At 49.6% G+C, this 25,495-nt stretch overlaps 2 protein-coding genes across 5 annotated transcripts; both read right to left on the reverse strand.

Moving 5' to 3' along the window:
* Window positions 1–1,247: 1,247 nt before the first annotated feature.
* Window positions 1,248–10,810, reverse strand: TMEM184A (transmembrane protein 184A). 2 transcript variants are annotated; one of them, XM_040574072.1, is made up of 9 exons: window positions 10,340–10,810; window positions 7,299–7,523; window positions 6,705–6,870; window positions 5,718–5,808; window positions 5,548–5,623; window positions 4,901–4,992; window positions 4,343–4,512; window positions 4,058–4,255; window positions 1,248–3,928 (listed from the first exon to the last, which is right to left on the reverse strand). In XM_040574072.1, exons 2-9 carry the CDS (start codon window positions 7,521–7,523, stop codon window positions 3,678–3,680), a joined length of 1,269 nt encoding a protein of 422 aa, XP_040430006.1. In that variant the 5' UTR covers window positions 10,340–10,810; the 3' UTR covers window positions 1,248–3,677. The 2 variants fall into 2 exon arrangements, with proteins under 2 accessions (XP_040430006.1, XP_040430005.1); XM_040574071.1 differs by lacking the exon at window positions 10,340–10,810 and adding an exon at window positions 10,085–10,289.
* Window positions 10,811–12,064: 1,254 nt separating this feature from the next.
* Window positions 12,065–15,250, reverse strand: PSMG3 (proteasome assembly chaperone 3). 3 transcript variants are annotated; one of them, XM_040574073.1, is made up of 3 exons: window positions 15,092–15,250; window positions 14,283–14,500; window positions 12,065–12,610 (listed from the first exon to the last, which is right to left on the reverse strand). In XM_040574073.1, the coding sequence occupies exons 1-3, from the start codon at window positions 15,213–15,215 to the stop codon at window positions 12,458–12,460; spliced, it is 495 nt and encodes a 164-aa protein (XP_040430007.1). In that variant the 5' UTR covers window positions 15,216–15,250; the 3' UTR covers window positions 12,065–12,457. The 3 variants fall into 3 exon arrangements, with proteins under 3 accessions (XP_040430007.1, XP_040430009.1, XP_040430008.1); XM_040574075.1 differs by lacking the exon at window positions 15,092–15,250 and adding an exon at window positions 14,620–14,940; XM_040574074.1 differs by lacking the exon at window positions 15,092–15,250 and adding an exon at window positions 14,687–14,939.
* Between the last annotated feature and the right edge of the window lie 10,245 nt (window positions 15,251–25,495).

Consider the following 25,495-nt stretch of genomic DNA (forward strand, 5'->3'; position numbering starts at 1 on the left):
TTCCTCTGGGATTTGAAGCAGTGAGTGGTGCCTCTGACGGAGAGCTCCTGGGAGCCACGTTAGCTTTGGTCCCCTGCTACAAGTCCCAGTTTTTAGGGATGGCTGAAGGGGGGAAACATGGGGTCTGTGCTGGGCCAAGGCAGCGTGTTGGAGGCGGGTGGGTGCCTCGGCCAAGGACAGAGCGAGCGGTAGGGTTATTTGTTGGCAAACAGCAGCAGGACTGGGGAGGCTGTGCATGCCAGCAGCTAAGGGACAGCCATCAGGTGCCAGAGGTGGGCCAGGCTCGGCTGAGCAGAGACATGGGGGAGGCCTGGGGGTGGTCGTGGTCACTGGTGAGCGGTTGGAGGAGGCCTCCATCGTCTGCTTCAGCTCCTGTCGGCAGGGAAGGCAGTGAGGAAGGTGGGACGTTGTGTCTGTCAGGGATGGAAGATCAGGAGCTGAGGTGGAAGAGGGTGTCGGGACTCAGCCAGGTGGAAGTTCAGGGGAGAAAGGAGACCCGGCCCTCACCGTGCTTAGGGCAGGAGGAAGGAAGGCCTAGAGCCGGGGGAAGTCTCGGTACGTGGGGCTGGCACCGCATGAGTCCCGCTGGCAGGTCTTGTGACCTGCTGCCTGTGGAGGTCTGGGGCCTCGCTAGTGGGTGCCACCACCCCAAAAAAGAAATGCTTCTGCCTTGCAGTCCACGGTCTGAGGGCAGCATGGTCAGCCCCTGCTCTTGTGGGTGCTGAGGGCAGGATGGGCCCCGAGAGGACCGGGTACCCCAGCCCAGCCGTGTCCATGGAAAACAGCCGTGCTGACCACCAGAGCCTGCTGCTGGCAGGGCCCATCTTTGCCTCCAGCTTTCTCCACGCTCCTGTTGTAGAGGAAGAGGAGAAGAGGAGGCATCCTGCCAGAGGAGCACAGCAGCATGGCTGCTAGACGACTCATGCCACCTAAGGCGCCTTGGGTATTTCGGCTCTATGCAGATGCATTTCGTCATTGCAGGGGTTTGAGGGCAGGGGCAGAGCCCAGGAGGAGCTGTGAACCTCTCTCCCCTCTCGGAGAGGCTCTGGAGGAGCAGGAGGCCGAGCCTGCTGGAGGAAGCCGCGTTGCCTGCTGCTGCACAGCACGGCCACCAGCTGGGGTCCAGCCCAGCACGGCTCCTTCGGGTTGGCATCGTGCTGCTGACTCGGATGAGTCACAGCTGGTTTTTTATTATTTTTTTTTTCTCTCCGTGTTTTGCTTGCAAGAAAGACCTGTTTTACATATAATACAGTAATCAGGGCTTGACATAAATAGGCAATTGTTACCGTCTGCAGTGGGAATTACACCTGCTGGCAAAAGCAATGAATGCAGCCCATTATGTGCTGGAGTCGATCATTTGTGCAATGAAGTACAACTACGCTCCTCGCTGTGTTCTTGTGCGAGTCTGTATCTCAGTGGCTGCGAGCCCGCTGGCAGATGCCCCATCGTCACCTCTGCAGTCTGTCCTCGCCCCGGGAGGTGAAGCAGCCTCTGTTCTGCAGCTGCAGCAGGCTCCATCCCGGAGGGGCAGCGCAGACCAAGATGTTTGCTGAGAGATAGTCCTGCTTTGGTGACGGCTACGCGACAGAGCCAGGCAGCCTTGTCGACGCTGCTCTTCATAGGCAGCGGGGTCCTGCTCCGGCACCTGGATGTGTCAAGCACGTGGCCCTTGTTTACAGACCTGGTGACACCAAACGTGGCAGCGGTCTCACCGGCTGGGCAGGTACGAGCAGCGGAGCTCCAGAGCAGAGGACTTGCAAGACTGGCTCAGCTGTAGCCTGCTCATGTTGACTCCAGGCTTCCAGCACGATAAGATTTTCTCTGATAATAATAAATAGATTTTACGCTGTTGCTGCCGAAGCCTGGGCTTGGCTCAGCGGATGAGGACTCGGCAGCTCTGAACTGCTGCATCTGCAGCTTAGGAGAGGCTTGGAAGAGGTGCAGCGCAAGCAGGGGGGCACACACCGCTTGTGGAGTGAAAAAGATGAGCACAAACCCTGCGGGAATGCCAGAGTGTGGAGGATGCTGCGTGTGCAGGTATTTCTGCTGGGCCAGCATCGAGGGGCAGGGAAGATGCGGAGCTTGAGAACATCAGCATTAGAGCAGGAATGGGCAGAGTTTGGGCTTTGCTCGCTGACCTAAGTGAAAAACACTTGTTCAATCCATGGTAGAAATTGCTGTTTATTAGAAAAAAATCATAAATAAAATAATTTCATCCTGCAATTTACATTTTGCAGCTCAGGAGCAGGTGGAAAAAAAACAACAACAACAACAACAAAACACTAGGAGCTCTAAAATGGCTATAAGCCTTACCCAGAGGTTTGTTTGCCGTGCAAATCGAAAGCTCCAGATTTGCCCCTGTCCTTCCACTACTCAGCTCCCACCCCAAACAACAGCCCAAATAAGTTCCCAGGGACCATCTGATGAACAGCAAGGGAACAGAAATTGGAAAAAATAAAATCAGAGAGGAAGTTTAACAGAAGGAGGCACGCTCTCCATCATGGATACAGAGAAAATCCTCCCTGTGAGCACTCCTGCCCCGAGCGCAACCCTGCCACCGCCACCCTGGCTGGGCTCAGCCCCGCGTGCCTCTCTGCAGCTTGACAAGGGTGCAATGAGTTTGTCAGATCTGGGAAATGGCTCACGTAGCCCTCACCCTGCTGAGCTCCCCAGGTCCCCCGGCATCCAGTGTCTGGTCCAGCCTGGCCGCAGCACTTGTTTCCTGCAAGCAGGGGTAGGGATATGGAATAGAGGGGTTAGGAGGAACAGACAGTTCCCAGTCAGTGCATTCCTACCACCACCAGTCACAGTCTGGTTCCCTAATAATGCCTCTGATAAGGAAGCTGGAATCCCTTTTAACTGCTGATCCCCTTAGAGATAAGTCGGTTTAAACATAAACAAGTGCCTCTGTCACCAGCAGCTCTCAGAAACGCAGCTGCGAGACCTCGTGGTGAAGTCCGAGTGAGGTCCCACTGCTGCTCCCGGGGGACTTGCTCAGGCAGCTGCATCCCCATCTGGAGGGAGAGGAGGATGAGTTACTTTTCCTCCCCTGTAAAGGTCTCCTGCGTGACTCCATAGGCTTTCTGGGGGGGAGGAGAGAGGAAAACATGTAAAAATAAGGCATGATGTCTTTCAGACATTACCGGGTTTTGAGGTGAAGTGAAGTCACCTTCCTGCTCTGCTTTTCTCCACGGGGCCCTTGAGATCATGTTTTTACCCAAATCAGGCGAAACTAGAGCAGAACCGTGCTGAGAAAAGCATTTCTCTCAGGCCTGGGCGCTGCTTGCAGATGGGAGGAGGGTGAGGGCAGCCAGTCCGTCCAATGGCACAGGCGGGGTGCCCGGGTCGCTGGGGACCCCAGCCAGGGTACAGGCACGGGGCTGGCACCCAAACCCTGGCAGCAAAGCACTGAGCTCAGCACATGGCTGCTCGGCCACAGAGCAAAGAGCCCGGTCCCTAACACCAGCAGAGACAGGACGGCAGGAGCTGGCACTGTTTGATTTAACCTTTCCCTGGGTTATTGCATATTCCCTTCAAGGGACTGCCCTTTGAGTAGAGTTCCTGGCTTCCCTCTCCTCCTCTCAGCACTCCGATTAGACCAGGTTGTCTCAGCCTTCAGACAGTCCCCCTTCCATGGGTTTAAGCCTCTCCGGTGTCACTATCCCCTCTGACTTCTCCTACAGCTCCTCGTCTGACAGGATCAGAACTCTCTTCTCGATGTTTTTGCTCTTTCTGCCGCTTGTTCCTTCCGCCTTGGAGGCCACGTGCCCGTTCTCGCCTGGTGCTTTGTGCTCTGCCTCCTGCATGGACTGCTGGGTGTACTGCTGGTACGTGGGCGAGAAGTTGTGGATGGCATCCTGCACGATGTCCTGGGGGCTCATGGTCTCCTTCAGCCCGCTCGAGATGCTCTGCATCGGGGCGAGGTTTGCTGAAAAACAGGGAGAGCAGGAGGGTGATGGGACAGCAGATGAGCAACAGCCCGAGTGCTCTGAGACTGCAGTGTTGCTTTTCCTTAAGAAAAAAAGAAGAAATGAAAGAAGAGGAGAGGAAGAGCTACCTGTTGTGTTTTCTTTCTTCTCCCTGTACACCTGGCAGGTAAACGCGTAGCGCAGGGCAATGGAAGCAAAGAGCATCTCAATGCAGATGATGAAGTTCTGGTAGCCAGCAGCCACTGTCCCAGCTCCCACCTCCTTCCCGTCTATGATCTGAACTTCGGGGATCACCCCGCATTTCTCCAGGATTGCCAGCAGCGTCCCTGCGCAGGGGAAGGGAGAGGGATCAGCTCTGGTCCCGCATCCCTGGGCTGCGTGGTGCTGCGAGAGGAGGAGGATGGGGGGCCCACCTTGCCAGAAGGAGAGGAAGATGACGGCCTTGATGGTGATGAACTTGAGCACTGGCTCAAACGGGCGCAGCAGGTCCATGGTGGCGAAGTAGAAGAGGAAGAGGGCGTAAAGCGCCAGGCTGACGGAGAAGTTGTAGATGATGGTGATGTAGAGGTAGCCGCTTCGGACACTGCGGGGAGAGAGCAGGCTGCTGGAGCGAGCGCAGCCAGAGGCACAGGGGGAAGAAGGGGAGCAGGGGGTGGGAGGTGTGTGTGGCTTTGCCGTGGGGGGCAGCCCAGCTGGGGAAGGAGAAGGGGAAGTGGAGGAGCAGGGGCTGCTGACACTTTTTCTCTCTTGTGTGACTGTATGATGGCCCCTGAGCGTTTCATCCCCATCTCATCTGTGGTCAGTGAGTCTCCGCTCCTGGGTGCTTTGGGCTCCTTGTGGCCTTGCTGCCTGGGGAGGGCTGGCAGGTCACCCCGTCCCCTCTGTCCCCTGCGATGGAGCAGGGACCCAGCCTGTTCCCTTTCCCCAGCAGAGGCCGGTGCCTCCTCCCCAGCCCCACCCAGAATCCTCACTTGAAGTCCCCGTCGTGGTACTTCCCGAACGCCTGCAGGATGATGGTGACGATGGCCATGAGAGGTTTCACAATGCAGAACTGCAGCGTGGCCTGCACAGGGGAGAGACACCGTGCTCTCAGGGCCATCCTGCCCCCCCAGCCCCACCACAGCCAAGCCCCCTGCTCCCAGGACACAGGGGTGAGCAATTCTCCATCTCTGGAGCGACCAGCGCTGCGGGCTGAGATCAGGACCAGCAGACAGGACGGAGCAGGGCTGTGCCCCCGAGCGCTCACAAAAAGCAGTGTAGCCACGCCGAGGCAGACGACTGGCTGGCTCAGGGACAGACCAGTGCCAGGATTTATCCCTGCAGCGCAGCCCTGGGCAGTGAGGGAGCCGTCCAGCTAACCTGGGACTGGACAGAGATAAAAATCTCAGCTCTGCAGTGGGAGGAGACCCTGACTCAGCAGTGAGTCAGAGGCAAGGACAGTGAGCGCTGCGCTCTGCTGCTGGCCAGGTGCCGGCAGAGCTGCTCCCTCGGAGGAAAAAAATGAGCATCTCGGGTAAGATTTCTCCTTGGGTAAGGAACCCACTGAGACGCAGCCAGGAGAGCCCTCGTCCCTTGCTGCAGAGGGGAGCGGAGGCGATGCTCCCCGCCGGGTACCCACCTGCTTGCAGAAGCGCAGGAACCCGATGGAGTAGGACATGCCCTGAAGGCAGCAGGTCCCGTAGAAGCAGCTGGACCTGGAAGTAGAAGCCGAGGAGATGCCGTTGGGGTAGCTGGGTGGGGAAAGTGGGTGAGGAAAGGCTGAGGAGCTCGTGGTGCGCCACCACTTACGCAATGGGCTTCCCTCGGATCTCCGTCATGATGGTGCTCTCCCCACCGAGGTACTCAAAGCACAGGCTTAGGAAGCTGTAAATCACGAAAGCTGGCAAGGCAAGGGCAGGCACGATCAGCAGGGCTGGTGGAGGTGCAGGGGGTTCTTACATTTCCCATCCCTCCCTGCTCAGATGTCCTCTCATCCACCCCGGCACAGCACCAGGGTTTGTGACTCTGGTCCAGGTGGGTGGGAGGCCACCAGGAGGTCAAATCCTTCTGAGCCAGACGCACCGTGCCACGTGTACAGGGTAAGTGTGTTTTGCTGCAGACGCAGCAGCTCTGCTGTGTACACACAGCCCCTGCATGCAGAGCACGTGGTGGCACTTGTGTGTCCCAGCAGTGCCCAAAGAGCCGGCCCTTGTGCACTCCCAGACAAGCCCAGGAGCCTTGCAATGGCCGGGGCCCTTCACGGAAGGACCTCAGCAATGCCAAGGGGTAGCACAAGAAGCTGGTGGGCAGCAAGGAGCAGACCCCTGAACAGTTTTCTTGGACAGCCCCACCACTTCTTGTTTCACGCTGTCTTGCTCCAAACCTGAAGTATTACACATGCCCTGGGGGGAAGCAACCCGGTGCAAGAGCAACCTCAACTCTCAACAGTTCCCCTTGCACCTCAAAACATCCCGACTCCCCAGTTTCTTAGGTAAGTGTACCTTTAGAAAAACTGCATTGCTACCTCAAAGGCAGCCAGAAAACCCTTCCTGGGAACATGACCAGATGCTGGGCTCCCTCTGAGCCTGCAGGTGTCTGCCCGTGGGCTGCCTCTCTCCCTGCTGTTGATGGGGAAGGAAGGGGGAAACCTCCACGTGGAGGAAGGAGAGTTGGAAGTGAAAACGGTGGAGATCTGGCACCGCATGCAATCTAGGCTGCTCCAGAGACATGGGTCAGGTGGAGGAGAGTCCTGCTTTGCCGTCAGCATCCCTGCCAAGGTGGCTGCCCTGCGCTCACCTTCGTAGCAGTCGCGCACCGAGTCGAAGTAGACGTAGTACTGGTGGCTGCCGAGGAGGAGGAGGCTGAGCCAGGAGTCGAAGGCATAGATGGGCACGATGAAGAGGATGCGGATGATGTAGCGCTGCTCCTTGGGGACGGTGTAGTTCCGCAGGTGCGTGTAGATCTGCAAAGGAGAGCGTGCCCGTTGCACACAGCGATGGCAGAGCCTGAGCTGAAGCTGGCTCTCAGAGGCAGTGGCTCACCCCAGGGCAGCCCCCAGCAGCACGGATCTAAGATCAGCAGCAGCTTCCCAAAACGTGCCTGCTGGCGGGGTGCTGCAAGGCTGCGTGCCCCAAAGGCACAGGCCTGGGGCGCTGGAGGAGACACGTGCTGGGGCTCCCTGCTGGGAGCTGCCTGCGGGCGCTGCTGATGCCCTGCGCCTCTCCCAGCTCCAGCAGCACGCGGGCAAAGTCCACGCTCCCGAGGCAGAGATATCCCCTGCAGCCCCAGGAGGAAATACCCACCCGGGGCGATGGTTTGCAGCGAGCTTGGTGCCAATCGATAGCTTTGCCCCAGCGTTACCCCAGAGCCGCGGCTCCGTCCCGCCCGTACCTGGTGGAAGGTGATGATGAGCGCCGACCAGACGAAGATGCCGGAGATGACCTGTGCTGCCGTGGTGGTCAGGAAGAGCTGCTGGCCGTCCTGGGAGTCGTTGTGGGCGGTCATCAGCATGGCGAGGGCTGGGGAAGGGGTGGCCGAGGCCAGCCTGGTCACCGTGCTGGGCCCTGGGGAGCCGGGTGGCGTGGGAGAGGGCACGGCCCGGGTGGCATTACTCATCTGCAGGAGGGAGAGGCACGGGGAGTGGCGCAGGATGGAGGTAAGCTGGGGAGGGGGAAGGTCCCAGCACATTTCCCAGCCCACGCAGCGTGGACAAACTGACTGTGAGTTTTTCTCCTCCCCAGGCCTTTTCCAGCAGGTCCCTCACCCAAGCCAGCCGATTCACCGTGGCCAGGGCTGCTTCCAGCAGGACGATGCAAACGTCCTTCAAGAGCGGACCCTTGTGTCTCCAAGGGGGTGTCTCTGCTCCCTGTGTCCCCTGAAACGTCTGCTTTTCCCCACCTGCCTTGCTCCTTCTGGTTTCCTCAGGGAAAGATCTGCCCATGTTTGTGCTCCTGGGAGCACACTTGTGGCTCAGGACCTTTTTTCACCAGGCACCAGAGACTTAAGGCTTAAAATCACCCCCATCCAGCCCCTTACCAACAAGCCATCAGGCCCTTGACATCCCTGCAGACAGTGCGTGCACATCATCACCTCCCTGGGAGTCCGGAGAACACCAAGATCCTTGTGGTGTCATTCCCCCCCCCCGCCCCAAATTTGTCTCCTTTCCTCATGAGTGACATGCTAGGGGCAAACCCCAGGGTTTACCAAGGGGCTGGACATTTGGCATCGCCATCACTTGACGTTCAGCCAGGGAGCAAGCCTCATTCCTTCTGGGATCTTGGGGGTCCTGGTGGAGTTTTGGGGATGCTGGAGCATTCCTGCATCTCCACAGCATCCTCATGGGCAGCTCTGCCCTCCCCGAAGCCGCTCACCCCAAGCACTCCCAGCACAGAGGGTGGCCGGGACACAGGGCGCTGTGTACCCTGCAGCTCCAAACAGCAAGGACGAACATAATAATACGCTTTTATTTATAGGGCAGCTTCATATCTCAAGGCCAACAGATGCACAAACTGCCGTGTTTGGCCTCTCTTTGTGCTAATCTATGGAAAGCTGCTTTTTCCCCAAGTATAACAATAGTGGTTTAAAAAACAGCAGCGAGCGGAGCTCTACCAACACAGACACTCCTCGACGTGCTGGTAATAAACAAAGATTTTAGCTGCTCGGTAACTATCACCCAGAGGAAAACCTGTAAGCATGGACTGGCGAGAGGCAGGAAAATATCTGCTCTCGATAAGCCTGCTAGGGAATGACCTCGATCCACTTAAAACACAAAAACCAACCCAAAGCCGGCGCTCGCCTGGCTCGCCCTCTCCCCGAACCCCAAGCTGGTAGGAGAGGAAACCCAGCTGGTGTCAGATCAACAGCCCTAAAAATACCTCCCGCCGCCTGTAAGCGGAGATGCCCGGGGCTGGGTGGCCGCGGGCTGGCGAGGTCCCAAGGGCTCGTCCCGGCGTACCTGCGGCGGGGCGGCTGGCCGAGGGCTCACGGAGGCGGAGGGAGCCGCGTTTTTTGCTCCGTGCAGCCGTGGTGACCCTGCCCCGGCCAGCAGGAAGCAGGATCCCGGGGAGGGATCTGTTCTTTGGACAGAGCGGACCTGCCTTGTAAACATTAACTGGAGGCCAGGGAGAGCTGGAGGCGTAGGGAGGAGGGAGAGAGATGATCTGGGCCCCCTTCCCTGCAGTCCCCCGTGCTTTTTGGGGACGCCCTGCGACAGGTTTGGCAGTGCTCACCCTCTGCCCAAGCTTTGTGCTTGGGCAGGGCACGATCCGGCTCGCTTCCTAATCGCTAGCCCCGTTTATTCTGTTCTCAGCCCGGCGCCGTGCCGCGGATGCTTGGCCCAGGCCGTGCTGCCTCCTATTAGCTTTCACAGCCCGGCTGCAGAGCAAGCACCACGGCACCAGCAGCCGGCCCTGGCAGGCTCTCCCGCATTGTAAAACTCTTAACACGTCGGAGCAAGTCATTAAAAACAAAAGCCTCCGTGCCACTCGGAGCCAGGGCTCCCAGCTCCAGAGGTAATCAGATCCCGGCCGTGCAAGGTAGCCGGGCAATTCAATGCAGCCAAGGGCCCGTTTGCTTCCAAAACAAAGGCAGCCAGGAGGTGCGAGGGTAATTCTAGCTCCAAAATTCAGCTCAACAGGACGGCGCTAGTGCCGCATCCAGCCGGGCTGTGCTCAGATGCAGACACCTGCCCTGCACAGTGCCCCTGCGACTTGGGGATGCTAAGAGAGTGCTGAGCTAAAAAAAAAAAAAACAGGCAGTGACACCTTTCTTGGGGCAGACCACCTGCAGGATTTGTTGTCCGGGATCCCCCTCGCACGACAGGCTGCTGGATCCCTCCCCAGCTGCCTGCAGCCGGGACGCCTTGCAGAACACAAACACCACCCTGGCGGCAGCGCTGTGGGGCAGGGACAGCCAGGAAGGGAGCAGAAGCCCCCGCAGCCCCCGCCGGGAGCAATACCTCCAGCACGTGCCCATAAATAAGGCAGAGCAGCACCGAGCCTTCCTCAAAGCCCACCCGGAGCAGTGGGTGATGCACGCAAAGGGCTCCTGCTGCAGGCTCTGCCCTGCCACCTGCACCCACAGGTGCTGGGGGCCGATGGCTGGGGCAGCCTCTGCTCCGCTGGGGGACCCCCAGCAGCCCACCGGGACTCCCCTCCCGATCCCAGGGCCCCACTCACCCTGCGGGGCTCCTCCGGGAGGCGGCCTCGGCTGCCTCCTGCCGTGCACCTGCCTCCGCATCCCCTGCGCCCTCCTCCACCACAAGACTCCTCCTCCGGGCACCTTCCCAGCCGGGCACCCTCACCACACCAGCCCCGCGCACCCTCACCAGCCCCGGGGGGCTCAGTCCCAGCCCTCTGCCCCTTCCCTGGGCCCCAGGGTGGCTGGAGCAGCAGGTAGGGCTTTGCCTCCTGCAGAAAAGCTGCCAAACGTACCTTTCCAGTCTGCCCCACTTGGCACCCACGCCCGGAAAGCAAACACGGAAGGCTCCGGTGCTGCTGCCCCACGAGCACCCCGTGGCTGTGGGTGAGCGCCGTGCCGCCTGCCCGGGCAGCAAAGACGGTTCTCCTTGCAGTTGGGAGTTAATCTTTCCCGGAGGATAACGATGACTAAAAGGCAGACATCTGGTTGTACAAGCAGCCAGGCTCGCGTGGCTGTTTTTTGGGGCAGGCCTTCCCCCAGCTTTACTGCAGATAAGAGAGCAAAGTCGAAGGACCAACTGCTCGTGGTCTGATTTATCACCCGTAGGAAGGCAGCCAGATAAGTCTGTTGTGGCTCCGAGCATCAAATGGGAGAGATTGCCACGTCCTTTCTTTGCCTGCCACTGTGTGCAGACCTGGTGGCAAAGAGAACCCGGAAATTACGGTGGTTAACCTGTGGTTGGCTTTCAGGTAGCGACACTCAAAGTCTTCAGGGCACAGCAGCGGTGTGCTGACGTTATCACCACAGTGGAAGATGTGATTTACATTCAATTTGCTGATTAACATACACTTTCCACGAGTTGCTGGACCCACAGACACCGTAGGAGTACCACGAACCAGGAAATACACTGAATTTTGTAATGGAAAAGAATCTCTATTAGCAAACCAGGATCAGCATTAACAAATTCCACATGCCTCTCTCAGCCCTCCTGGAGCAACAACATAAAAAGTGTAAAAGAGAGAAAATTTGGAGTTCTGACAGATGCAAATCTTTGATTCTTGGAAGCACAGTTTGGAAAACTATTTTTAGATGAAATTTCTTGTCAAGGGCAGCTGCAAGCCTGCAGCTTTTGAATGTACTTTAAAAAACCTTTCATTTCTCATTACCTTTAAATATTGTAAACAACCCTTACTACAGAGGGAGTCCTTTTGAAGTTCATTTTCTGCTTTTCTACCTTTAGGGGATCTTTTAGCAACAGAAATGATCCTGCAACTGGATCTACACAGGGAATGGCTGTGCTGATTCTGCTAATATCAGTGGTTCCTAACACAACACAGGTCTTTCCTACCCAGAATTTAAATACAAGACCTGGCCTCTGTCTACTCAGACAAGTTCATAAGTGACAAAAGTGTGTAATAGCTTACTTAAAAATTTACTACTTAGTGTTAATTGTTCAAAGAAAAGGTAAAAACAAACGTGCTTTCCAGGCAAATAGCAAAAGTTGGACTATTAAGTGTTGCATTTACTCACATGACTTCATGTAACACCACTTTTTTTCAACGGACTTGGCAGACACAGCGCTGTGTAACCCCCACAAGTCCTTCTGACCTCACGTCTCCTCTGACAGGTGCTTTAGAAAAGGGGCAGCTTGCTGCGGGTGGTCCAGAGCTATGCACATGCTGCCTCTCTAAAACGCTGATAACACATAATAGGTAAACAGCCAATATTTTGTCTTTTTTTCACCACTAATTCGGGTTCCTTTCTGCCATCCTGACATCAGCTTTCACAAACTTTGAACAGTGTGATTACCTACCTCTTTAAAATTTGACTGAAAGTAAAGAATGGGTTCAGAAAACATCAGGAAGGGCCTGACATACGGCCAAAAGCAGTCATATAGGAGTCATTTCCTTAAAAAAAACAGTCAAGAAAGTCTTTCCTATTATGCAACTGCTGCTGATTTGTTACCGAGGCTTGTATTTCAATTGATTTTCACAGAGTAAGAAAGAAAACACATAAAATTAGATTCATCAATGTTTCTTTTATTCACTCTGCACTGGGTGTTCCCCTTTGCGGTACACTGTAGCTACAGAGCTTGGCATCTATTACTCCTCAGGACACAAATGCAGAGCCATGTTTCCCAAATATACAGCCCACCCAAAGTGATAAAAATAAAATTTCTCTTGTATGTCGAGACAATTGTGCTTGTCTCATCACTGACTATATGGACTGCAAACCTGTCACAGTAATAAAACCCACAAACGTTCTACACAGTAGAGAAAAATTCATCAAATTCCTCAGTATGTCCAAAACCAGCACAAAGACATTCCATCATTTTCATTTTTTGTCCTTTTAAAAAAGTGGTGATGAGTCATGGACTCAAGATCATTTCCTTGAATCCAGATGGTACAACTTCACCACACTTGGCAACTTCGGATCACTTCCCGTAGAGCTTGTATTCCTTCCATGGTCTTGTCTTTTAAAGCCATGGCGAGAAGAACAGGTTTGTTCCCAGCTTCCTGAGACACGAACGCCACCAGGTTTTTGGCACAAACATGGACGAGGGGCTGAAAAGCAAAGGTATACAGATGTGTACTCTTACAGCTGGGAGAGCCCTCATACGTGCGTTACGAGAGGAAGAGTCTTGCAATGACTCGTTTGTGGAGCACACAGAGAACCTGTCTATACTGGACTCAGACTGAACATCAGTTTGCTGAACAGTTCCAGCATGATTAGAAACAGACACGCAGCTTGGCTGGTCAGCAAAGCCAAGCCATGGTACAGGACATTTTAGAAAGCACTTTCTCAACTATCTTAAAATGGAAGAGTTTGGACCTGAGAGTGACAGATGCTCAACCCACCCTGAAACAACTTAACAGGAGTTGCACTTGAATTAAGTTTTGCACAAGTTTGGAAAATTTGGAAAGCTGGTGTGGAGAGTCTTTTCTTCTGCTATTGTCTTGTAGAAAGACAGAGAAGAAAGCTGTCTTGTTTTCTGCAATTCTTAGAGATCTCAAAGTGGTGTTATATACACACTCTTTGCATGCCATGTTTTACACATGTATTTCTGATTTTAATAGAATAATGAAAAACAGAAATAAATGGTGAGGCCGAAGCAAAGAAAAGGGATATAATCATTTTAATGATTTTTTTTTTGAACAAGAATGTCCAGCTTGTCTAGGTTTTATTGACACCATAGTTATGTATTTATTAAAAGGCTGAGCTTGCTTGATTTTAGCTACCATTGTGTGTTGGAAGCATGTACCATCCCAAATGGGGTTAATAAAAAGCAGGAAACCAGCAAACTAAAAAGCCTTTTCTTAAAGTTTAGATTGATTAAGTTGGTAAAATTATTTAAAAATACTATGTAACCAAGTATACAAAGGCACTTCCCATCTCCAAAGTAAAAGACAAAAAACAGATTGAAGGTGGTGCTGTTCAGAATTAGCAGACGTCACACCTAGCAAAACAAAGGTTCTCCCATCTAGGAGAGGCAGCTATTATTGAAGAATAAGAACTCCATAATGAGAAGCTGCAGACAGAATTGGGAACCCGTGTTGCTAGAGTTTTTCTAGTTTAGGCTAGTAAGTAATATTTGACAGCTCCAGTCCTGATGGAAAGCCTCATAATTTTGTAGCTCTATAACTTTTTGTTTTAATGCTTGACTAGTTGACGCTTTGCGAAATACGTTTCCTTCTGCTTTCTCTCCAGCTTTGTGAAATAGTCGATAAAAATTCATTTTGTTGAAGCAAAACAAATTAAACTTTATCAAGGGCAGGTGCTGGCAAGCACACTTGGGAGAGGGCAACTAAAGTCCATTATGGGGCTGGCATGGGTGGGGGTTGGGGGGAAGAAAAGAGACTTGAAAAGTTAAATTTATTGGAACTGAAACCCAGAAAAGGTTATCGAAGGCCATATGTTTGATCTTGCAACCTTTAAATCAACACCAGCTGTATCAAACCTGCCATAAACACTGCAAAGCAGCCCATATCCTGTAGGATACAAAATACCAGACCCCCAAACCACTCAGTTAGTTAAACTTATGCTGAAGAACAGATAAATGTGCATATTTTTCTCATGAACCCCTCTTCCTTCGGAACAGATTTTTACATTAATTTTACCACTATGCAAACACTGCTTAACTACAGTGATTCATCAACTCCCTGGCAACTGGTGCAGCCCCACCTACTACATTTCCCCCTCTGCCTTGGTGCCAGCGTGCTGTGCATCTGTTCTTACCTCATCCTTGCCCAGTAGCACTTTTGTGGTGAGCGAAGGCCTGCCAATGTTGTCGCCTATTGTGTTGGGGTCCACATAGACAAGCGTCCCCAGCTTGCCATACTGTGTTACCACCACAAGAATGGAGTTGGAGAACGCCGTGCACACCACCTCCGTGGGGACCCCATGTACCACTTCCTCTCGCTGCTTTGACGTCACGATGGGATTTGCTGCCATTGCTGCAGAAAACAATAACATAACATTAGATTAAAAACACGGACCACAGGCTATAAAAAGCCGAAATCCTTTCATTCACTTGGCAGACCGAGGTTAAGTTGATTTCAGAGCATAACAGCACCCAGAGGTGTAGGCGAAGCGGTGAGCCTGGACAGGAACAGTTGTCAACACCCAGCGTCCACACGCACCTCACAGGAAGCTGAAATCCAAGTGCGCCCACACGGACAAGTTGCTGTTTATAGGTTTTCACACTACTCGCAGTTTAACGATGACTGGACCTGTTCCCACCGAGCGCAGCACGAAGCAGAACCGGCCGTACTTCACCCTTACTGCCATCAAGGGGAGACCCCCAAACCCCCGCACCTTGCAGACCTCAGCACTGGGGGGGCAGGCAAGCAGGCGACAAAAACACCGACAATAACAACCCAAAACTATGTATTTTTTTAGGAGCCCCCCCCCCACACATCGCATCTCTCAGAGAAGAGGGGAGCGGAGTTGCGCCTCCACAGGCCCCTCGCTGCGGGAGGTGCCCGCCATCCCCTCACCCCTCCCCGGGCTCTGCCTGAGCACAGACCCCGCTCCGCCGCCTCTACCCTCCTCAGGCCTCCCTGCCGCCGCCGTTCTCCGCCCGGGCCCGCCCAGCCACGACAGTAGCGGCGCCTTTCCCCTCCCTCCAGCCGCCCGCGGCGCGGGGAGATGGCGCAGGGCCGCCGCCATCGCCGCCGCCGTCTCCTCAGCGCGGGGCCGCCATTAGCCGGCCGCCCCCCCAGGGAGGCGCCATCTGCAGCGCCCCCCTCGCTCACTTCACGGGCAGCCCGCCCCCCCCCCAGCCCTCTTCGGGTGTTTTCTGCTCGTTTTTCGCTGAAAATCGCGGCTGAAAATGTAGAAGGGAGTGGGGTGTGCCCGTCCGTGACTGCCGTGCGTGTGGGGGGACGGGGTTGACCTGGTGGCAGGAGGGAGGCTGCTAAATTTTTTAAATTTTATTATTATTATTTTTTTCTTTCAGTTTTTACCCAGGATGTGTCTGTGCCCAGCAGCTGCGTCTTACTGTGTAGTGCTGGGTGGTTGATGCATGCAGGGCAGCTCAGCAAAGGGGACGCATTCTGTCACAGGGCCTTTGGTTTGGGGCCATCCATCGTCTCACGGCCACCTTCACTTAGGTCCTGTCCTCCTCTGGCACCAGTGGGACACCTGGGTTCACTGCTGATGGGAGAAACAGGATAGTTTTCACCACTAAAATACCCTTCAACCCGTGCCCCCTTTGCTCTTGGTTCCTGAGCAAAACGCATATGGCTCGAGCAAGTAGCTCCTGCCCACCTGTGCTATAATGGGAGATAATGGCATGTATGTGAAGCATGCAAAGAGATATTTATATGCCATGAGCAATTCATACAAACATTTAATTTCTGTTACATCCATACAGTTATTTTAGTGCTAATTAGGATTTTTCTCCTTTCCTCCTTTGAATTGCTAGTACTTATGAGTAACAATTTTGGCCAATTTATACAAATCTCTGGAAACTGGGTTTTCTCAGAGATTTGCAACTTTCTGGACTTCTGCATTTGCTGTGCACAATGCATCTAAAATACATCTAAACTTTCATTTCTACTTGTTAGCTGTTCTTTACCATTCCTCATACCAGACACACAATATCCCAGCTATGGCTGCAGGAAAAACAGCCTGAATGCTGGGTTACCTCTTCAGACGATCACTCTTCAGGACCCCATATTTTTGTTTTGTATTAAAAGTTTAAGCAAAACTTTTAACTAAATTCTAGGAAGAGTGCATAAACTTTATGCTGAGAATGCTTTAAGGCACCATTAGAGAGCAGCAGAGGTCCACGGAAAAAACTTCTGATAGAGCAGGTTATTGTGGTTAACGCAAAAAGAGAGGCTTGATACCTTTTTGGCACTCTGCACAGTCTGGCAAATAGTCTGTTTTCCAGCACTGCGAAAAACCAGCATTCCTATTTCTTGCCTACCACAATCACTTGAGGCTTTGCCTGTTTGACAGAGATAATAGCAGCTCTTGTCAGTAAAGCCTCCTGACTCATAAAGAAGTTTATTCCTGCTCTACCTTCTCTGGAGAATAATTTTACTTCAGGAAACACAAAGGACCAGATTCTTCCTGCCATCCTTGCCAGACTCCGTTTTATTTTTTACATGACAGGAGGACAAAGACAGTCCACTGTAGTTCAAACTTACATGAAAACAGCTCTGTCCCTCATACTTCACTGTTTTTCATTAGTTTTGGAGCAAAGAGTTATTTTTAACAGTTTCATTTAATTGGAAATCATGTTCTGGCATGGATATGAGGTAGGATATAGCAAACGCATGAAGCAGACAGCAAGAGGTAACTGAGCCCTGAATTTTCATCAAAAAATAAACACATTAAAAAATATATGGATTACTTTTAAGGAGATTTTATTTGTCTGACTGTTATTTGTCTGACTCAGGCAGGGCATGGGGATTTGAGAATGCACACCTTGGTAGATAATGGGACCTTTCCTGTGGGGTCTGCCCGCCTGACCGCCACCTGCTTCCCATCACGTTCTGGCTGAGAAAGATGTGTGTCTGTACTTACACTCTGGTTATCTATAGCACTTTTCATCCGAAGATCCTTAATCACATTGCAAACATTATTACATTTAGCTTCATAAACTCTCTTTTGACATACGAGGTTATTAATATACCCCATTTTACGGTCCGAGGGAAATAAAGAAATGGGAGAGACAGCAGCTGAGAAGCCATCACGTCCTTGGCCAGAGATTGTGCAGGATTCCAGGATCTCTTCTTCCATTCCCAGGCACTGACTGCTGAAGAAACATAAGTCATGCATGTCACTATCTCAATTACCAGTGAAAATCAATGACTGTGCAGCCCAATACTTTGACAAGAAAAACTACTCATAATACTGCAGTTTTATACCTTTATTATTATTTATTTGAGCAACTTCTTACTACTCTTCTTTTTAAAATGCTTAAGTGCCTGTGTGTAGACTGGAAGCAGTCTGCTTTTTATAATAATCCTTGCATTTATCTGAAGTGATTTTATAGAACAAATGCGTAGGATCCACAGAGCATTAGAAATGTTTCCCACTTCTCTTGAAAACTAGACACATAGTGTTTCAGGACATCCATTAATAATCCCTGCTCTTGGGAGTGCCTAGCTATCAAAGCGCTGGGTTGGTTTATTAGTTTACAGGTTATTACTTCTCTAGTTTAGATTTCTCTCTTGTATCTTTTATGATGCAGAATATAGACTGTGAGCTGGAACCTCAGGTGCAGCGGGGCTCTGGTCTGTGCATCCAAGGAGAGAGGAAAGGAATTAGTTTGCTCCCTGATGCAGGAGCTGCTTGGGAATTATTCTGACCCTTGTTATCAATCAGGTACGTGAAGCAGAGCTGCTGTTAAGGGCTCTTGTCTGGCTAGGCAATATCAGAGTGCTCCTCTTCACCGTATCAGCATCACAGCAAGGTCAGGAGGGTGTAGGTGGTGGAGGGTTATGTGCCTGCATGTCACTGCTCCCTCTTTGGGGCGGTTGTGTCAAAGGGGTAAGAGGGATGACAGAAATCCACCTCCTGGCTTTTTCAAGCAGTTCCCACTGCATTTAAATGGAGTCTGACAGAGGCTGTGTCCATGTCCAGAAAATACCACTGAAACGAGAGCCTAGGGAAAGTGGAGGAGCACATTTGGTGCTGTTCTTGAAGACCAGCTTTAGTACCAGAAGCCTTTTTATCTTGTCTGGATATCTCTGCAGCCAGCTGGGAGAGGCTGTCATGCTTTGATGTGAAGCAGAAGCACACCTTAGAACCTGGCTACCTACAGCTAGGAGTCAAGCCTGCCAGGGCTGAAACTAGCTGTTTTATTTCCTGGTTTCTAAACCCCAGTCAAGCTTACACGTGACACAGGTATGTGCCTCCTAAACATGACCCAAAGTGAACAGCTTCTGCACGTGAACTGAAACAGGACATCAAGTTTGCAGGGAAACCTGAGGTTAAAATCTGAGTTTGGACATGTCCACGTTTAGGTGACAGCTGAACAGCACTTTCAGAGTTTCAGTATCATTTCTTATTCTAAGAGACCAGACCAGGTTATTTGCTTTGTCCTTAAGTTTTCTACACAGCTCCCATTGTGTGGGACATCTCCTATTTCATTCATTTGTTGCATAAGTAAGGGGAAGGCCAAGCCAATCAATCAGGCATTGCAGAAGCCCTCTAAGCTATTTACCTGTTGATTGATTAAGCTTTTTTTCTTTTTTTTATCTTAGTGAAGAATTCAGCCTGAAAAAAAAACAAAACACAAAAACCAACCACACCACCACAATCTTCTAACAAAACAACAACAACAACAAAAACATAAAGCTCAAAAAACTAATTATTTCTTTTCTGTGTAGTCCTTAGACTGCAGTCAGCTACACATCTGAATTGCTGTATGTGGTTGCATGCCTGAGACTGTCAGGTCATCCTTTTGTCTTTTTTTCTAGCATTTTCAACTTAGTAAGAAAATGATATGGGAATGTTCATTGATGTCTGTGTAAATAGTAACTTCCCATATGCGAACATTAGCATATTCTCCTGCAAAAGCTCAGTGTGCAGGGTAGGATTTGGAAACATGGCAATAAGCCAGCACACTCTGGCTGGGCCTGGAAACATCTAGGTAGCAATTTGACTAGAGCTCTTTACATATTTTTTTTTCCAGATTTAGCAAGCTATAAATAGAAGTACTCCAGGCCTTATAGGACTTTGTTATGCTGTGTCATTTGTGTTTTCTGGGCTGCTGTGCAGAGTGGGGAAGGAGGGCTTGAGATCAATGAGACTGGGATGAGAAATGGGCTTCCTTGGTGCTGGGGGAGAATTTAAGAAAGGGGATACTCCTGAGATTGTAGAACCTGGCACAAGTGAGGCAAGTCACACCTACAGAAGGACTTTGCTGAAAACAGTTTCCTGGGTGCTTAATCTGGAGCAGCAGCAGTAGTTTTCTTATAGTCAGTACCTTGAAAACCAGTGGATCCTACATTTATTTGCAAAAATTATCCGGAAATGACTTCAGCAGCTGCTGAAATGAAAACGACATTCTTGAAATGTGTGAAATACATCCAGAACAGCCCCAGACTACCTAAAGAGCTCCAGCTACCTAAAAGGCTCAGGATTACATCATGCAGTCTTGGTGGTGCTAACAATAATTTTATCCACAATATTTATCATGAGATAACAGCTGCCTGTACTGGGCACTGCACCCAGGGGGTACAGAGCAGATCGAGTCATCATGCTGCAAGATTGAGTTTGAGTACTGTTTACATAATTTTCATTTGTCAAATAACAGCCCTACATTGATCATGACCATGACAGTGCCTGTGGATGGTATCATCCATCAACAGATCCACTCTGTGAGCAGCAGAAACTTTGAATTACTGGAATGGCTGAAGAAATTATTTCCACGGATCAGTAAAGACAGCAGTAATTGTCATAAAGCTCACTCTGGTTTGTGCAGGAGTTTTTCAGTTGCTCACGGTGGTCTGTCAAATGAAAGACAGCATGCAAATGGTGTGGATCGTAAAAATAATAATAACATAGCTTCTAAGAACAAAATTCGTCCCGCTCTTTGTTGCTAAGAAGTGTGGAGACAAAATAACAACATGACTCTTGCAGAAGCAACAAGAGAATATCAGACTATGAGTATAATACTAATAGCATAGTCGGTTGTATAAATCACTTAATTGTGACAGCAAATTAAATAGTGCCGTTGTCTAGAATTCACCCATAGTTAAAATGATGTCTTGATGAGACAAATGCTTTGTGCACCGCCAGTAATATATTAGCTTCTCTTTCAAGTGAGAAAACAATTAAAAACTTGGTTGAAAAGGGCATATTTTCTCTGTGGCCACTGATCCCTTAAACTCTGGAAATAATAAATTGTTTCTAATAGTTGTTCATTATTACGCAGTTGAAAGAGGAAAAATCCATTGTCTCATTATGTTCAAGACAGTTATGAAATTGCATTGGGAATATTTGAAAATATAAGAGGCATATAACCAAATGTTTTCAACTTTGACAATGCATCATCATTTGCAGCTCATAATGCTATTGTTAACTTTGGGAGATATCCGTCAGTGCACGCAGTGGAAAATTAGAATAAATATTTACTTTTAGTTCATATACTGCATAAATAACAGCAAAGTATGCAGTAGTCATGATTGGATTTTGAGGGTCATGTAACAAAAGTTTCAGAATTACAGGAGGTATTCATTTTGCAGAACTTAAATATGTGGAAATATTGAGGCATCTCCCAGTGAAGTGAGTAGCTTTATGCCTTGGTAATGCAAAAAATTCAAAATTATTCTGGGTGTTAGGAAATACTCTTGGATATTAGGTGACCATCTAATTTTTAAGTTCTTTACAGATTTTGAAGACAGGGATGGTGGAAATGCCTGGTGTCTGAATGAACTCTTTTGTAGTTCATTAAATTTTTTTGTCATCTAGTCAAAATTAAAATACTTAGCACAAAACAAACAAACAAAGAAACATTATTTATGCTGTAGATCACCATAAAGACCGAAAAACACATTTTTTGGTCATAAATGTCAGACCTGCATAAAGACATACCATGACAAGGCAAAAGAATGGAGGCAGGCACCCTTTGGTGGGGTGTATAAGCTCTCAGATCCCCGTCTCCACCAACTGACAGTGACCTGATTCAGTCTCTGAAAAAAATGTGAGATTTTAAGAAACTGGAAGCCATATTGAAGGATGTAGCTATGACAAAATATTGGAATTGGATCAGTGAAGAATATTGCGATTCGAAAGATTTTGTGAGGCATGTGCATATGCTGCACAAATTTGTATTTAGAAGTGCTTCAGATCCTTGTTATCTCCTTTTCATAACACTCGTAGAATTTTCTGCGTCCGTTCCTGTCCCTAGAGAGTGACAGAATAAATGTTTCTCTTGTAAGCAGATTTGACATTTCAGAAACCTGTAAAATGTTGTCTGTTAAAGCTAAAGTTTAAATAGTTAATTTTAACTGACCACATAAAGAATCAACATTAAAATTAAATGAACCAACATTAAAAAAAAAATCAGTATTGAAATTGTTTGTTATTACCATCCTAAGTAATAAACTGAAGTTTGTAATAATGCAATTGTGCCTTTGATATATGGTATACACATACTCTGAGAAGTAAAAATACAATTATACACTGAGGAAAATGGCATTAAAATATTGTCCCTTATTTCACAAATGCTTTTCTATTTCTGTCCAAGAAACGTAATCATCAAGAAAAGGGGATATGCTGTGAACTTTTAAAATTTCATCCTGGAAATGAGGTCTGAATATTCCAAAAGGAAATCAATGTCATTTCCTACTTTCTCTTATGTGTCTGCAAGAAATGCTCTGCTTCAGTCTTTCTCTGCTCCTCACTTCTGTTTCTCCAGGGGACTCCAGCCTGTTGTTCGTGTTGTTGCTTGCAACTTCATGTGAGTTTCCTTTCCTGTCACTTCCAAGAGCATTTTGGAACCAGTTTGCCCTGAAACCCTGAGATCAGAGAACGCTGAGAGATTAGGTTTAAACTTGTTAAACTGAATTCACACTCCTACCACATGATTCTGGCTTGTGCCAGTCCTTCTAATCTCGTTCGGAGTTTAGGATAATTTGTTGAGTAGTGCTGATCAGTTGGAGGTTAATTCAATTGGATTTTGGTTATTTATTCATGCCCGGATTTGCTAAGTGTCACAGCAGATACATGAGGTCTCTGTTACAGTTATGAGACGGCTTCATTAGTGTGACAGAGAGTCCATCTGGATGACTTCTCTTCCTCACTGCAATAACTGGCTGCCAGGGCTTTCTACGGTGGAAAAAAATCCTTACGTAACACCTCCCTTTCATTTGTGTCGTAAGCCTATTGATTACAACTTAAAATACACTTCTCTTTTCTGATTGCTGGGATTGCCAATAACCTTTCTCAGGGATCTCAGTGGTATTCCAGCTCTATATTTTAAATTGATACCAGAATATAAAAGAAAAGTACAAGTGTGTTTTAAAAGCCATTTGTTACTAATAAACTGTTTCATGCAGTATTTTGCTCCTAGAGAATTCCTACTCACTTCAAGGTCTGCTTTCTCCATCGGTGTAATCCTGCCAGCTGCAGGGTGGAACATGGTCAGTCTTCCACACTGTCCAGAATTAACTGCCCCGAAATGGAAGACAGCAAGGAAGATGAAAATTGCATCCTGCTGAAACCTCTGGAGGAGTCTAGGTTGGCAGAATGTTGTTACTCAAACTGGACCGTGGCCAGGACACCGGGATTAATGTTAGCACAAAATACCACTTGATTGCAAGTGTTCGGATAACCTTGGATGAAAGTCTTATCTGAAAAGAGGCTCTTCTGACAGAATAGGGCTCCCTGATATTGGCTGGGGCTTTGGTTCAGGCTTGACTCAGAGAATTTTTGCTATTTGCTTCAGCAGTTTTTGAATGGGGCAGCTCTTGAATGGTAACAGATCTCCCCTTCACAGCCTGCAGTGCAGCAGATAATTTCCCAGAGAGGACTCCATGCCGCGGACTGATGTCTCATTTTAGACATACTGTGATTAGATGTTTCCTGATATATCATGCAAACATTACAAATGGGAGCCTGAAGGAACGCTTGCTGGGGAAAGGTCCTAAAGATTAGAAGCCAGGAAAATGTTGAATACCAAGAAGGCACTGGGCCAAGCCGAGCTTCTGCGGTCACAGAAAGATGGAAAGGCTACTTACGTCACAGAATTTCTCCCAAGCAAGTGAGGCCCAAATTTGCCTCATTCTTATGATATTCTCCTCTCTGAATATTTCTACTGTCAGTCCTGTAATGCATGTTATGGGTTGGGCGGGCAGAACCGGGTGGTCCCCAGTGGAAGCCGTGATGATTAAGAGCAGCATTAATCAGCATTTCTTCTCTTGCCCTTTTTTTTTTTTTTTAATTAAGTTGTAAATCTGTGCTGAGGAACAAACATTAACTTTCAAAGAGTGAGAAATGTTCCCACGTTTGGCCTGCTTCAGGAAACCCTGTCACAGTTACACACTGTGAAATATGGTCTCCAACAGAACAACATTCCCCAAGCCAGCCGGGACCTGCATTACAACATGGCATTCTTCGCCGAAGTTTATTCGTTGTTGACTTGGAAGCCAAGCTAGAGCTTTGCGTGGAGATTTCTACTTATCTATACAGCAATGCAACATGGCTCCCACAGCACCAGCTCCCACCGAGAAGCTGGAGAGAGCAGGGCTAAGAGAAAAATGTGCCAGGACCCGTCTTAGCCACCAGATGAGCGACTTGCTGGGGGGCTTTGGTGTTTCTTGCACCGGTCCTGGTCTCACAGTCCTGCATGGGCAAGAGAAAGCATCCAGGGACAGTGTCATGGGACCCTGCCGTGAATTACAAAGGGGGCTGTGTCTGCCAAAAGGCGGCGTGTGGTCCCCAGAGACAGGATCCCTGCCTGGAGGAGAGGGAGTGGTGTGAATGCCATCTTCCTTACAGTAAGCTCTGTGCAAACTGAACCACCCCGACATCTCGGCTGCATGGGTGGTGAAGCTCTACCACTGAACTTGCTTTGCCATTTGGTTCTGAGGGAAAAACCCACCACTGCTGTTATGTGGGGTGAATCCAGCCTTGACTGGTTTGTTGGTGGAGCTATTTTTCACCTTACCCAGGCTCCACTGAAGTTTTCTCTCTTATTCAGTCTCCTCTCCCCCAGCCCAGCCTTCCCATTCCTCTCCTGCAGCAGCTCAGACTTGTATATGAGCCAAGATATGAATCCCTGAGGAATTCACTTCATTTAATATTCCTCTTCCCTGTCTTCATTATTTTTCATTTATAGGGTAACCAGCACCTGAGATGCTCAGTGCTCTCCCTAACTTTACTCTGAGTAGATAAACTTTTAAATGAAACATTTTCATTCCCCCCTCCTTCTGTTGGAGGGCTACTGTATAATTCTATATTTAAAAAACAAAACAGCAAACGGAGAAGTAATCACAGATGCATTTTGCTGAGGAGAGATAGATGGCCTGACATAAGAGATTGAACATACTATTCCACAGATATCCCTGCATCTGACAAAATAGGCCAAGCTTGTTCTTTATGTAGCTCCACCAGGGATGAACAAGACCCAGGGGCTGTAAAGAAGACCACGTGCTGACATTTTGTTTCATCGAGTCCCCGGAACATTGAATATGCTCTTGATATGCGAGAGTAGTCTGAAATCTGCAATCAGCTCCACGAGTGTAATTGAATCTGAGTCAGGAGAAGTGACACCTGCATGATGAAGAAGGGCATTCATTATGCTCGTTCTGGTCTGTACCATCCTGCTCGTGTGGACGGAGTTCAGCATGTACTATCTCGAACAGAGATCACACAATCATGCTCCAACTATCATTTCCTATATATATTTCTACTACGTGCCGGCCATCTCAATGCCATGCTGATGACTGCAGAAGCACACACCGTCCTATCCAAATATCTGCTCTATACATGTGCCTCAGCTAGCAGATGCACGTTGGACTTATGAATACGAATGGGCCAAAACGTGTAACGCACCCTTCATGTCAGGCTCACTCTCCCTCATGTGCCCGCGCTTCTGATAAGTCACTGCTGTCTTGGGGACATCTGTGTCAGCTAAGACCAATCCCTTGCCACTGCAGGCAAACATGATATACTTGTGAAGTCTGCAGGGGTCTAGGAAGTCGTGCGTTTACAGACGTGCTCCCTCTGTGGCCAACAATAATCAGAAGACCTTTGTACAAAAGACTAAATGTCCCATAGCACAGCAAGAGAGAAGGAGAGGCCATACACATCGCCACTGCCTAAAGGGGAAATACAAAAAAATGCCTGGATGATATCGTGATGTCACCAAGAGCGGTTCTTTTGGGGAAGGTGCAATTAAGAGCTTTTCGGAAAAAATGCCATCAAAGCAATTTTTGCTGGAAATGCTATTTTGACACATCAGGCCATATTGTTTTGATCATTCC

The sequence above is a fragment of the Cygnus olor genome, chromosome 15, assembly GCF_009769625.2.
Source record: "Cygnus olor isolate bCygOlo1 chromosome 15, bCygOlo1.pri.v2, whole genome shotgun sequence".
In the NCBI taxonomy this organism is placed as follows: Eukaryota; Metazoa; Chordata; class Aves; order Anseriformes; family Anatidae; genus Cygnus; species Cygnus olor.

What these genes read in the sequence shown, in the direction of transcription:
- TMEM184A (XM_040574072.1), bottom strand. Translation starts at nt 7,523, where the DNA reads ATGAGTAATGCCACCCGGGCCGTGCCCTCTCCCACGCCACCCGGCTCC. An exon ending in CTTCCTCTCCTTCTGGCAAG is followed by an intron (nt 4,256 to 4,342) that starts GTGGGCCCCCCA and finishes TCCCCTGCGCAG; the next exon opens with GGACGCTGCTGGCAATCCTG. An exon ending in GAAGAAAGAAAACACAACAG is followed by an intron (nt 3,929 to 4,057) that starts GTAGCTCTTCCT and finishes CCTGTTTTTCAG; the next exon opens with CAAACCTCGCCCCGATGCAG.
- PSMG3 (XM_040574073.1), bottom strand. Translation starts at nt 15,215, where the DNA reads ATGGCGGCGGCCCTGCGCCATCTCCCCGCGCCGCGGGCGGCTGGAGGG. An exon ending in GGCAGGGAGGCCTGAGGAGG is followed by an intron (nt 14,501 to 15,091) that starts GTAGAGGCGGCG and finishes TGTTTTCTGCAG; the next exon opens with CAATGGCAGCAAATCCCATC. An exon ending in TGCTACTGGGCAAGGATGAG is followed by an intron (nt 12,611 to 14,282) that starts GTAAGAACAGAT and finishes TTTGCTTTTCAG; the next exon opens with CCCCTCGTCCATGTTTGTGC.